Genomic DNA, 13,758 nt, shown 5'->3' with positions numbered 1-13,758 from the left:
GTTTCCTTTTACAGCATTGTCTTTGCTGTACTCTTGCTGATGGCTGCTAGATTTTAATTTATTTGTTTCCCTACTTGATAACATTAGTGATTCTGATTTCAGTTTTTCATTTGTTTTGCTTTTGTTTTTTTCCTCATGTAACATTGGTGAAGGATCCAGGAATATGACACAAAGGTGGAATAAACATTAATTTTGTGCAAAAAAAAAAAGGTTATAAATATCTCATTGCTTACTATGTGCCATGTACCATTCTAGGTATTGGGAAACAAGACAGACAAGTTCTCAGCTCTAGAAGAACTGACAGTCTAGAGGAGACAGACAACATACAATAAACACAAACAAAAAATTAGACAAATGGCATGTAAATAAATTAAAATACAGTGATGTCATAGAAAGTGACTGGACTGTGACTTTGGATTGGGTCACTGAAGATCTTTCTGAGGAGCTCATATTTAAGCTGAGGTCAGAATGACAAGAAGGAGACAGCCATATAGTGATCATGAAGATCAGCATTCCCAACAGAGCAGAGCTGGTGCAGAGGTCCCAAAGCAGCAACAAGAGCAGTATGCTCTAGAAAGGAAAAAAAGTTAATATGGCAGCAACCTATTAAAACAGGGAGGAAGGGAAGTAGACAGACACAGGATGTGTTCTGGAGGTAGAGCCAAACGGACCTGCTGAAGAATTAGATGTGGTAGGTGGAGAAGAGAAATCAAGGCTAATGCATAGGACTTCGGGCTTTAACAACAGGGTGAATGGTGATGCCATTCACTCAGATGGAGAAGACTGAAGGAAAAGCAGGGTTGGGATGAACCAAACAAGACATCTGCTTTGCGGGTAACTTTTAAAGCCCATCAGACATTCAAGCAGACAGTTCAAGTAGCGTTGGAAACAGAAGTGTAGAGTTCTGAGAAAAGATTAGAGCAAGAGGTACAATTTTGAAAATTCTAAGTATAGCTGAAGGCCTGGGAAAGTGAATAACACCAGCCATGAACAACACTACAATCATAGACATCAAGGACAATTACAGACTAATAGTACATGTGACATTTTCAGTAACAATATTATTTGACAAAGATTAAAAAGAACACCCTTCACAAAGATTGAATACATTTTAACTTCTTAGTTTTAAAGGTAGAAATAAAACTTATCTTTTATTAGACAAATGTATGGCATACATGAAGAATCCTGAAAGGTGTGAGAAGTTAAGATAATCTTCCATTATGTTACTACAAGAAGACAAATCTCAAATAGGTAACCTACCCTATCAGGTATGTTCACATATGTTCCGGCATCGAGGAGATCTTGTACAATCTCTGTATGTCCCTCCTTTGATGCAATCATCAAAGCTGTATTTCCATCCTTATCTGTTAAATTTACATTTGGATTCCTCTTCAAAATTTCTTTTACTGACTGTGTGTAGCCTCCTTTTACTGCCACAATCAGTGCAGTCATTGAATTCTAAAAAACAAAAACAAGCCCAAGAAATCAGTATAATCTAGAAAACATATGATTTATGCCACAGTCATAAAACTATGTTTTCAAGAAGGTGGCTTATTATTAAGAGTGATTTCTGATAATGAAATGCCAATATAAATAGTCACATACCAAAACTGGCTAGGAAGCCTGTTTTCTGTTTTTGAAGATACATTAATTTTCTTGAGTCAACAGGACAGTTAAAACATTCAACTCTTCAAATGATAATCTGAAATTGGATTTGCTGACAATGAACAGACCCTCTCACTAATATAATGAGATGAGATGGGATGATTCAAAATGAAACACATTCTAAATTAAATAATCCAAAATAAGGTCAATCAGGCTTCAAACAAAGAATTGTTTATAATAAAAATCTGTAGGAAAACTGAAGTAAAACAATGAATTAACAGCTACAGGATATTTCAATAAAGTATAATATATTCTTCTGTCTTTCACAGTGATCTAGAAACCACATTTTCAAAAATGATCTCATTTTTAGTGGTTCTTTTAAAAGTTGCACATCTGGGAGCCTGGGTGGCTCAGTTGGTTAAGTGGCCAACTCTTGATCTCAGCTCAGGTCATGATCTTGGGGTCCCAGGATTTAGCCCCACATGAGGCTCTGCACTCAGTGGGGAGTATGCTTGAGGATTCTCTCTCTCTCTCTCTCCCCCTCTGTCCCTCCCCCTGCTTGCATGCTCTCTCTAAAACAAATAAAAATAAATCTTTTAAAAAATAAAAGCTGCATATCTAATTTATAACAATAAATCACCTAATAGAAGAACCTGACTCATTACCAAAAGAAGTATTAAAGTTGCTTCCTGAGAAACTGATCTATATTGAGATGTCATATAATCTCCTTATTGAAATATTTCAGTCATTAGATCAGCCCCCCAAACTGAGTCATAATTCTCTCACATATTAAATAATATAGCCTTTTAAAATCCTGTAAGAGTCAAAAATCATAGAAATAAGCCACTTATCCACTTGATAAACTGTCCAGAAAAAAGGAAAGTGAAAGATATGAATTTCATGGCTAAGAATCATGCTCTTTCTCCACATGGCACTAAAAATATTATATACTCCATAAAGGTCAGCAATTAGTAGCTTCTGCCAATATGGAAAATAGGAGGAATTGGTTGATACTAAGCCAAGTGTGATTTAGAGTTCATTTTGTTACAATGCAGCCAGAGATTTGGTAGTATCCCTTCTCAGTGCTTTATGATCCATTTCACATAATACTTAATTTTATAAAGAATACTCTGTATTAATCATTTCTTGTACATAAATATCATTTCCTTTAACTATAATCTCACAAGTTCAAGGGAAAAGCCATCTGCTAGGCTTCTCCAGAACCCCAAGCACATTTGGCACAGGGTTGCGTGCACAGCAGGTGCTCAATAAGTTATTAAAATAACTGCTACTTGGTAGGATGTATTGAACCAATTTTTAAGCTTTCTACATTTTGACCGCTAATTTCTGACATTTTTAAATCTATTAGAGGAGGAAAATAAGTCACAGCTAAAAACATACAAAAAATTATAATATTATTTTAAAATCTTAAGGAAAAGGTATTTTAACAGGGCGTAACTTTTTCCCACAATTAACAGTATTTCAAACTATTTGATTTAAAGAGTATTTCAAGGGGTGCCTGGGTGGCTCAGTCGTTAAGTGTCTGCCTTCGGCTCAGGTCATGATCCCAGGGTTCTGGGATCGAGCCCTGCGTCAGGCTCCCTGCTCAGTGGGAGGCCTGCTTCTCCCTCTCTCCCATTCCCCCTGCTTGTGTTCCCTCTCTCGCTGTCTCTCTCTGTCAAAAAATAAATAAAAATCTTTAAAAAAAATAAAATAAAAAGAGTATTTTAATACTGATTCAATCAATAGTAAGATTACTGTAAGATGTTCTTTATAGTTTAGCCTCCCAAAATTTACATGCATTAATAATAGATCCTTAAAAGCATGTTTATAACACATACTATCTAGAACATAATGTATTTGTCAGGATAATAGAAAGAAAATGCTTGTTTTTCTAAGTATCACTTAAGAACTATTGGGAAATTTTTCTAGACATATACTAAGAAAGTATATTCTCTCCCTTAAAACTAAAAACATTATCTCTATTACCAAGGTTTATTAAACAGAAAAGATACTTACAGCTCCTTCTTGATCAACATCAGCTCCCATGGCCAATAAATGTTTAACACACTCCAAATGACCCTTCCGTGCAGCCCAAACAAGAGGGGTAGTTCCATACTATAAAAAAATAATAACAAATGTAAAATTATTATCAGAGCTGTAGTAAAAGAAACTTTCTCAACACAAATTTTAATAAAACTCATATTAAGTATTCTTAAGTTACTGTTTATACAAATTATAATTTTAATTCTAGATAAGCCGTATTTTCCCCAGTGTCTTTCTCCTGAAGAGATGACTAACCGCTGTATGAAACAACTTTTATAATTAGTGACAATTTTTTCCATCATAAAGTCATACAGCCTCTAATTTTCAACAAGCTTTCATTGCTTCCTGTATCTTGTGAAATACAATTTAAAGTCCAACAGTCTGACTACAGGCAAAAAGAGTAACAATGAAATGACAAATATAATTCTAAGTACTTTACATGTGTTAACTCATGTTTATCACATAACTCATCTTTATCACAAGAATAAGGAGAATTTGAAATATCACATTTTCACAGAGAGCAAATGAGGCCCTGAGAAATTAATTACAGGTTTAAAGTCACAAAGCTACTAAGAGGTAGAGTAAGACCCATGACCCCAAAAGGCCTGCTTCAGTCTGTGCTCTTAACCACCACCCCCAAATCAGCCTCTAAACTTGATAAAATAAACTTCCTTAGAAACTGCACTTAAAAGCACCTTCAGCTGGAATGTGATTCAAAAGACATCAGAGAATGTACATTATGCATAAAAGCAATGCTGTGTCTTTGGGAAGTCTGGCAATCAAGAGACATACCCACGGTGATCTTTAACTACATGAGACTACAGACTGAAATAAACATGCAATAAATGCCTACTTTCTATAATAGCTCTGTCCAACAAAACTTTCTATGCTGATGGAAATGCTCCATAATTCTGCACTGGCCAATACAGTAGCCACGAGTCTCATACGGCCACTGAGCACTTTAAATGTGGCAAGTATGACTGAGGAACTTTGTTTTTGTATCTTCTGTGTTTAGTACACATACAGGGTACTGCACACAGTAGGTACTAAACATTTTCTCAAAATGTCAGAGTGACAGACTAGGTAGCATACTACCTGATTCTGGAGGGGCCGTGAATGCCAGGTCATATAAACCATTTTTCAAGAGGCCAGAAGGAGAAATTAAAGATTTCACAATCATACTAAAGTGTCAAATCAAAAACATCAATAGAGAGAATCATATCCACTTTGGACATAAAATAAAACCTCACTAATCTGAATTAAAAGACAGCCCATCTTGATGAGCATGAGGGTTGTATGTTAAGTGATGACTCACTGAATTCTACTCCTGAAACCAACATTGCATTGTATGTTAACTAACTAGAATTTAAACAAGAATTTGAAAAAAAAAAAAAAAATAGAAGACAACCATTCTGAATTAATGAACAGTCCCAATACAATACTTTTAAGTACCATATTACAAGTATTTGCAAGAGTCTCTTTACAGTCCTTGTCAACCTATTATTTTAGGTGATACTTTTAAAAAGTGAGCATAACTACATAAAGTGTATAAAATACATCAATCTAGGGGCACCTGGCTGTCTCATTTGGTTAACCATCTGACTTTGGCTCAGGTCATGATCTCAGGGTCCTGGGATTGAGCCCCGTGGGTCAGGCTTCACGCTCAGCAGGGAGTCTGCTTCTCCCTCTTCCTCTGCCCCTCCCCCACTTCTCTCTCTCACTCTCAAATAAAATCTAAAAAATAAATAAATAAAATAAAATACACCTATCTTTTTTTTTATTCTTATGTTAATTCCCATACATTACATCATTAGTTTTAGATGTAGTGTTCCATGATTCATTGTTTGTGCATAACACCCAGTGCTCCATGCTAAAATACACCTATCTTAAATGTATTACTTGATTTTTTTACATATGTATACACCCATACAAGCACCAACTAGATTAACATAAGATGATTCCCAACATTCCCATCAGGTTAAGCAATATTATTTTACTTAAATTTATACTCAGAATATATTCCAATTATCAAAAATGTCTAATTATTAGTTATTTTCCTATATTTCACTGAATTGTTATTAATTTGAAAAGATTACAGTTACCCACAATGTGTCAAGTTCTAATTAAATAAATACTTATTAAATGTTTGGGATGAATATTAAGGATTTAAAAAATGAATAGAACAAAATTCTGGGAAATTTTCTAAAGTGGATGGCAAATGAGCTGAGTGTGAAGGATGAACAGAAAGTAAAGCAGAGCTTTACTCTCTCTCCACACTGAAAGAGCACACGCAAAGGCATGGAAGGGCTAAAAACAGATGAATCCAGGCACCCACATCCTTTGGCAGTCTAGCAGGCGAGGCAGTTTTAGGGTTCAGATGGCAGGAGAAAGGGCAGAAAGGGAGCCAAGGCCTGTCTTCACACATCATACCAGGGATTGATGTCTTCAGCATTTTAAGTATGAGAGAGAGAGAAAAAAAACTAAACCTGAATTTTAGAAAGATCATTCTGACAACCATACATAGAAAGCAGCTAGGACTGAAGGTAGAAATAAGAGTTATAACAGAAAACTTCAAATAATGAATATAGGGAATCATCCCTATCTATTTTCCAGAGAATGATGAATGTGATGTAAAAAAAACAATGGAGGGAGAGTTACTATGTGTAAGGGATCCACCTATGACATATCTATCTATATAAAATACATTCATATATATAAACAGAAGATTCACCAGCACAGTCTCAGGAGGTCATATGAGAAAACTTGCATTTAGACATACTGAGTAGACATAACATAGACCGGAACCTGGAAAGCTCCTGCTGACCTACCTTATCGGAGCAGTTGACTTTCGCACCGTTTCGCAGTAGAAGATGCACTATACCTGCATGGCCTCTCCCCGCTGCCCAGATGACTGGGTAAACACTGTACTGCTGGGAGGCAGGGAGGTGCGGAAGTAGGTAGAGAAGGAGGGGAGGAGGGAGAACGCAAGGGAGCGAGGGAAAGAAAAATGTTTTAGGTAGATACTTACAACACACATTTGCTAAGAAAAGTAAATAGTAAAGGGAGTAATACAAAGTAATATTTTAAAATACCAAGTTACGGATCATTCTCCACTTGAAAAAACATATAATACTCATAAGACATAATCAGCTAATAAAATGCACTCAACCTTAAAGACATATATATTACGAACACATTTATTTTTACAGATTAATACATTTAATATGATTATCTAGCCAACAGGAAAGACTAATAAGAGAAATGTGTAATATAATCCTTCCATTAACTTACATAATCCTTCTATTAACTTGAATAAGTTTCTCCTTTTTTAAGAAGCTTTACTGAGGTATAACTGACAAAATCACAAGATATTTAAAGTGTACAACATGATTATCTGACATATGTATACAGTATAAAAGGATGTCCCCCATCAGAAGGATAATCTCTCAATCAGCAGTCTGAGATCAAGTCCCAAACAGAGTAGTAACGCATGTATTACCATGTAAAGAAATGTATAGAAAAATGGTATGGATATTTGGTAAACACCCTTTTTCTTTAAATAAGTTTAGATTAAGAATGCATACCCACAGAATACAGGCAAGATGACTTAGGGATTTCAAAATCTCCTTTTGAAATGTTATATGTTATAATTAACATTTAAGCTCTAAGAGTTGCCTTTTTGTTGATAAAAACTGAGAAATAAGCTTAGCCTGAGAAAAAAATTCTCGTTGTGATTTGACATCACATCTTGCATTATTATTTTTATTAACATCTAGATAATTTCTATTCAATCTGAAGTCTAAAATATAATCAGCCTTAAGTATTACCTAAAGAACTTACCACTCATATTACAGTGAAATTTTTGTGAATGCTTACCAAACCAGTGACACTTGGATTGGCACCATGAGAAAGAAGTAACTCTACCACTTCAGTACGGCCTTTATAACATGCCCACATAAGAGCTGTCCATCCTCCCTAAGGAAAAAAGGGTTGGGGGGACAGAAAACTTTTGGTCATCTCCAAGCACAAAATGCCATTAATGAAGTTCCTTCTTTGACTATTTCTACATAAAACCATTGTGTATGAAGGCACTACTATGTAGTTTTAAATTCCCAAGCTCCCCAGACAAATACACAATAGTATCTGAAATAAGTCAAATCTCTTAATTCCAAAATTACTCCAAATTTTGACTGTATCATGGAAACTAAAATAGAGAACATTCATGTTAGATTTTTCAAATTTCCAAGATTTATTTTGGCTGTTTAAAAATTTTTTCTTCAAAATACTTTCTATGTCCCTAGATATTCTTGTATGAGTCTAGACTTTTTCTAGAGAGGCATTCTAGCAATCATACTCAACTCCGGCATTAAACACATCCTGTAAATCCCAGATCATTACAGCACCTCTTCTTAAAAATGAGAGGATACTGAGGCAGAGATCTGCAGATCACAATTTCCAGTGTGAATTCACCAAGTATGAATGAACAACATTATGACATTCTATTTTCTAAACTATAGGAGCAATTTTCTTTTTTATTTTAAGCAATTTTCTCTTCAGCTATAATGCAATTCAGTAAAAAAGACCAATGTAATCAAATTATACGAAGAAATAAATGTTTTGGTTTTTTTAAACCAGCATTTAAATCCACATTTGGTTCTGAGAATATAAATCACTTAATCCTTCTGAGTCTCTTTCATCATCACTAAAAAGGAGATTAAAAAATACTTGCCCTGATCTGAAAAAGGCACAGTTGTAGAAAGGGAAAACAGATCAGTGGTGGCCAGCGGCTGAGGAGTGGGTGGAGGAGATAATTATAAAGGAGCAGGTGGGTGTACTGTTGAGGTGATGGAACTGCTCTGTATAGGACATGGTGGTAGACATAAGACATTATGCACTTGTCAAAACCCCGGGAACTATACACCATAAGAGTGAATTTTACTGTATGCAAATGTTTTAAAAATCAACCAGAATATGGAAAGAAAAAATTCAATACAGACTGGGCCAAATGAATCTAACTATATTACAAATGAATCACAAAATCACATAACTACTTAGAGGCTAACCCTAGGTAACTTTGGAAAGCAATATTTTGACTGAATACTGTAATGTTAAAGAGAGAAAGAACTGTACACAAACACTGTACTTAGTAGGCAAATCTGTTTCTCTTGGAGTATTGATTAGAAATTCTGGAACTGCTTTATTTGTTTTTTTTTTAAAGATTTTTTTATTTATTTATTTGAGAGAGAGGATGAGAGGAGAGAGAGAGCACATGAGAGGGGGGAGGGTCAGAGGGAGAAGCAGACTCCCCGCCGAGCAGGGAGCCCGATGCGGGACTCGATCCAGGGACTCCAGGATCATGACCTGAGCCGAAGGCAGTCGCTTAACCAACTGAGCCACCCAGGTGCCCCTGGAACTGCTTTATTTGTATACTAGGGTTGAACAAACAAGTAAATATATTGTGTAGATAACAGAGCCAGATTTGTCACCATCAGAGAAGAGTTACAACTTAGGGAAAGGGAAAAGGTTATTAACAAATTGGGTTGGCAGTCTCTTTAAAAAAAAAATACAAACACACACAAATATAGAAATAGATGCATGTATATGCAAGAGTTAGTATACAGACACGTATTTTCTATGTCTATCCATTGAGAAGGACTACAAGTAGTGATACCCCAGTAACAATAAGCTCACCTAACACCTAAACCAAGATATTGGTTTCTCGATACCATTTTCCGATAAAAGAAACCATGGTTCCTTGGAAAACTGATTGAATCCAGGGCTGCTAATCAGGAAAATAAGCCAGGAAAAATACAAGATAAACATGGGCCTGAAGTATATGATGCCAGAAAGTAAGGAAGTGCTTTTAAAAAAAAGATAGGGCATCTCAAAAGGGCACAGAAGCTCCCAATGGCCAAAGTTGGAACAACCTGAGCAGGAAAGTAAGTACAGAACTAAATTATAACCCAAAGAATAAAATAAATATTCATCAGACTATATATATTTATAGATATCTAACTACATACAAATACATAGAGAGAGACATGGAAAGACAAAGAACTCTTCCTTACAGAAGAATTCAAATTAATCAATGTATAGGGAATGACGGAAGTAGAAAAATCACCATTATAACACCACAGTAGTAACTGCTGCATGCAAGATACATTGGTAGATGTTAAAATAAATGAGTGAAAGTTTAATCAAAAGCGGGACATTTGTATAGTTTCAAAGTATCTTCTCCAAAATACTTAGTAATTACAAAGGGGGAAACAGTAATCTTACAGTGAATAAATCTGGCAGACAATACCAAGAGATCAAAGTTAACATCACCAGGGACGGGTTTGCTATCATGTACCCAGATGTGGTGTGCTGAGAAGAGACTACCATCTCTGTGCTATCCTTCCCAACAAAGCACAATCTCAATCTAATCATGAGAAACATCAATCTAAATTGAGAGACATCCTAAAAATGCCAGAGGAGGGGCGCCTGGGTGGGTTAAGCCTCTGCCACAGGCTCAGGTCATGATCTCAGGGTCCTGGGATCAAACCCTGAGTCAAGCTCCCTGCTTAGTGGGGAGTCTGCTTCTCCTTCTCCTTCTGCCCCTCCCCCTGCTCTCATGCACTCATTCTCTCTCTCTCTAATAAATAAAATCTTTAAAAAACTAAAATAAAAAAATAAAAAACAAAAATGCCAGAGGAGCAATCTTCAAAAGGTCAAGGTCATACTCTGGTTTCTCTTCAGATCGCATAAATCTTTCGCCTTTTACAAAAGGTCAAGGTCATGAAAGACAAGAAAAGGCTGACAATTTATTTAGGTCAAATTATAGAGCTTAGCATTTAGTCAAATCTTAAATACATCAACATTTTAATCTTTAAAATGCCTGCCCAGAATTGTTTTAATATCATGCTCTCTTTTTAATTTGTATAATGTCACCCTACACAAGAATTTAGGAGAAAACTACGCCCGAATTTGCAAAATGAAAAGGTTAGAAGTGAATACCATTAGTTTAGCGCCCACAAAGGTCCCCTTAAGAAAAAAATCCTTACATTAAAAAAAAAAAAAAAAAAATCCTCACTAGACTTTGAGATGTTATATCCTAGCTCTTACTGAACCCAAAGACAAACCCTGGTGGGCACTCTCCTCCCCTACACAAGTCCCAGGGACTCTGCCTTCCCTCACAGCTCAGCAGTTACTACCACCACCCAGTCCGTTGAGGTTAGGGTCCCTCAACACTAACTATTCAGGGAGACACAGCCCTCAGTTTCCCCAATTGTGGTGTTTTAAAGCCAAACATTAAGACCCTGTAAATATGTTAAAAGATGCTGTGGTAATTACTTAGGGGAAATAAAGAAACATATGGAAAACTAAAAAAGCTTAAGATCATTTTGTACAAATCTTCCTAAGTCTGCCACATTCATAATGTGTCCTTTATAGTTCCTAACTCCCTATTAATACATGTGGAAGAGCAATAGAGGAGAAAACCTTTGTAGTAAGGCAGACCTGGGTTCAAAACTCAGCCTGACTGCTTTGGGCAAAGGGCACTTCCTCCAGTTTCAATTTCCTGAACTATATACATTGAGAACAAAATGCATCCCTAGCCCAGAGGATTGTTCTGAGAAGTCAACTAAGCATAGAGAAGCTAAAGCACATAAAGAGACCAGGCATAGAATAGGTACCTAATATTAATTCATCTGATTAACTGGTTTGGTGCCTTTAATAACCTCCACACATTTCCTTTCTACTTTATATCCCGGTAAGATGAGAACACCACATTTTACTCTCGCCTGCCATACCAACCCATCCTCTGCCTAGGTTACTGAGTACATCATGATCTTCTCTCCCTAAACTTTTAGAGCAATATACTTTAACTTCTTTTCAGAAATAAGTAGAATATAAATAGTTCTGTATCTTCCTATAAAAATAAGTATGCCACCTACTTCATTAAGTTTGAGAATACATTTAAGATTATAGAGGTAAACATACTGTGTAAATTATAATTATAATATAATAGTAAGTACAAGATGGTAGAATGCTGCAGTTTCTTAAAAACTCAGACCGCCTGCACTTCATTATCAGCAAAGTAGTACATGTTTTACACGTCAAGGCAGATCAATTCCTTCCTCTCTTCCACTGTTAAAATTAACTTTGGAAAAGGCTGAATATTTCACAGAATAAATAAGCTAGAAATGATCTCTTTCTTCATCTTTATGTCTTAAGCAGATGCCAGGAGCAAATAAGAGCTAAGATAATTAAGGGTCATATTTTGTTAAACTTGTAAGGTGTACAGACTAGTAATGTGCTCATGCCTGAACACAATTAACATTTTTTAAATAAATTTATAAATATTATTCTGAAAATTATAACTTTAAACAACTGAAAATATTTTTAAAACTATACTGTCTCTCTTAAAGTTCCTCTTCAAGGAAACCATTCTCTCATATAAGTTTTAAAGCATTGATATACTGAAAGTTAATGAGTTGTTTTTAGTTAATATTTCAGAATTTTAAACTCTGAAATAAACTGAAAATGATGACTAAGAATATTCTAAAACGGTCATTATATCCCCTGGGTTTTCACACATTCTTGAGAGCTGTTTCAATGCCCAGCCCCAAATCCTAAAAGATTATAATATAACCCCCCCACACAAAAATACAATGTTCCAGACATACCTATTACTGTTAGTAAGATTCCAGCTAATTAAACAACATATCATCCTAACCAACGTACATACCATATCACGGTGCTCCAAGTTGACCCCACATTTAAGCAGTTCTTCCACGATGTGCAAGTGCCCTTCTTTTGATGCTGATATAAGCGCTGTCCAGTTATCCTTGAACACACAGTCACCAATGTTATCATTTCAAAACCAAAAATAACAATCCAAAGTGAGGAAAAATAAATTTGAGTTTACATACCAAATGATCATACCAAACTGACATGATTTGACCCACTCTGAACTACTCTAAAATAACACCGCAGCATGAGCTCTGTTAAGAACATATCTGTGCATGAGGCAGTGGTGCCGAAATGCTTTCACAACCGCTTGGTCAGTCTTTTCACTGGACGCCTAATCATATACTGTGTTTTTTTAAAAAAAGAAAAGATGACTATCAAAACCTTAAAGCTAATCCTGTGGCTGGCAACCATTACAATAAATTGAAATTACAGAGCCTGTCATCAGATTTAAGAGCACATTCATAGGCTATTAAACTAAGGCAATCCCATATGATAAATTTAGAAACTACGTGATAAAGAAAAAACTACTGTCCTTTATTTTTAAATAAAGGCTACAAGTATCCAAGTATATGTGCTTCTATTCAGCCAGTGCCATCTATATACAAAAAACACGAAGAGCTGAGACCTTTCATTTAAAGTAAAAATTTCTCTCCTGCATCACGCCTTTAAAAAACTGACTTAGCATATTATTAGTCAAAGTTAAGATAGATCTGAAAGAACAACTGTAATCTACTAATTTTGAATCACTTCTTAAAAACAAAGAGCAAAGTTAAGGAAAAGAAAAAGACAAAAAATAAGTAGATTATTTTAATATATACCAAATCTTCCAGATTGCAATTAGCTCCATTCTTAATTAACTCTTTCACTATTTCCAGATTGCCTTGCTCAGCGGCTATCATCAATGGGGTCTGGCCACACTAGGGAATATAAAAGACACACAGGGCTTTATGAAATGCCACAGTTAAATATACCACAGTCATGTTTTCACAACAGTATGTCAAACATTGTTTACAGAATTTCTTAAATTTAGAAACACGTTTGAAATCTTAAGTTTTCAGTTTGCTAATAATATAGAAGTCAAAGAGAAAAAGAAAAAAATTTTTTAAAGATTTTATTTATTTGTCAGAAAGAGAGAGAGGGAGAGAGAGCACAAGTAGGGGAAGCAGCAGGCAGAGGGAGAAGAAGGCTCCCTGCTGAACAAGGAGCCTGATGTGGTACCCAATCCCAGAACCCCCGGATCATGACCTGAGCCGAAGGCAGACACTCAACTGACTGAGCCACCCAGGCGTCCCTGAAACATTTTTTTACTACAGCATTACTAGTCTGGTTTTGGCACTACAATTTCATTCAAAATAAGTAAACATGAATACTAGG

The 13,758-nt window shown here is 35.6% G+C and overlaps 1 protein-coding gene across 1 annotated transcript in view; it reads right to left on the bottom strand.

Moving 5' to 3' along the window:
• The window catches only part of KIDINS220 (kinase D interacting substrate 220), an 89,981-nt gene that overhangs the window by 61,651 nt on the left and 14,572 nt on the right, over positions 1-13,758 (bottom strand). Inside the window, exons 3-8 of the mRNA XM_081797313.1 lie at positions 13,203-13,301; positions 12,380-12,478; positions 7,528-7,626; positions 6,480-6,581; positions 3,625-3,723; positions 1,222-1,458 (exon numbers count right to left, since the gene is read on the bottom strand). Coding sequence (XP_081653439.1) covers positions 1,222-1,458; positions 3,625-3,723; positions 6,480-6,581; positions 7,528-7,626; positions 12,380-12,478; positions 13,203-13,301 — 735 coding nt within the window. The remainder of the gene's footprint in view (positions 1-1,221; positions 1,459-3,624; positions 3,724-6,479; positions 6,582-7,527; positions 7,627-12,379; positions 12,479-13,202; positions 13,302-13,758) is intronic.

The sequence above is a fragment of the Leptonychotes weddellii genome, chromosome 10, assembly GCF_054177405.1.
Source record: "Leptonychotes weddellii isolate Sample4059 chromosome 10, ASM5417740v2, whole genome shotgun sequence".
NCBI lineage: Eukaryota > Metazoa > Chordata > Mammalia > Carnivora > Phocidae > Leptonychotes > Leptonychotes weddellii.
This window is presented reverse-complemented; position numbering and strand designations above follow the sequence as displayed.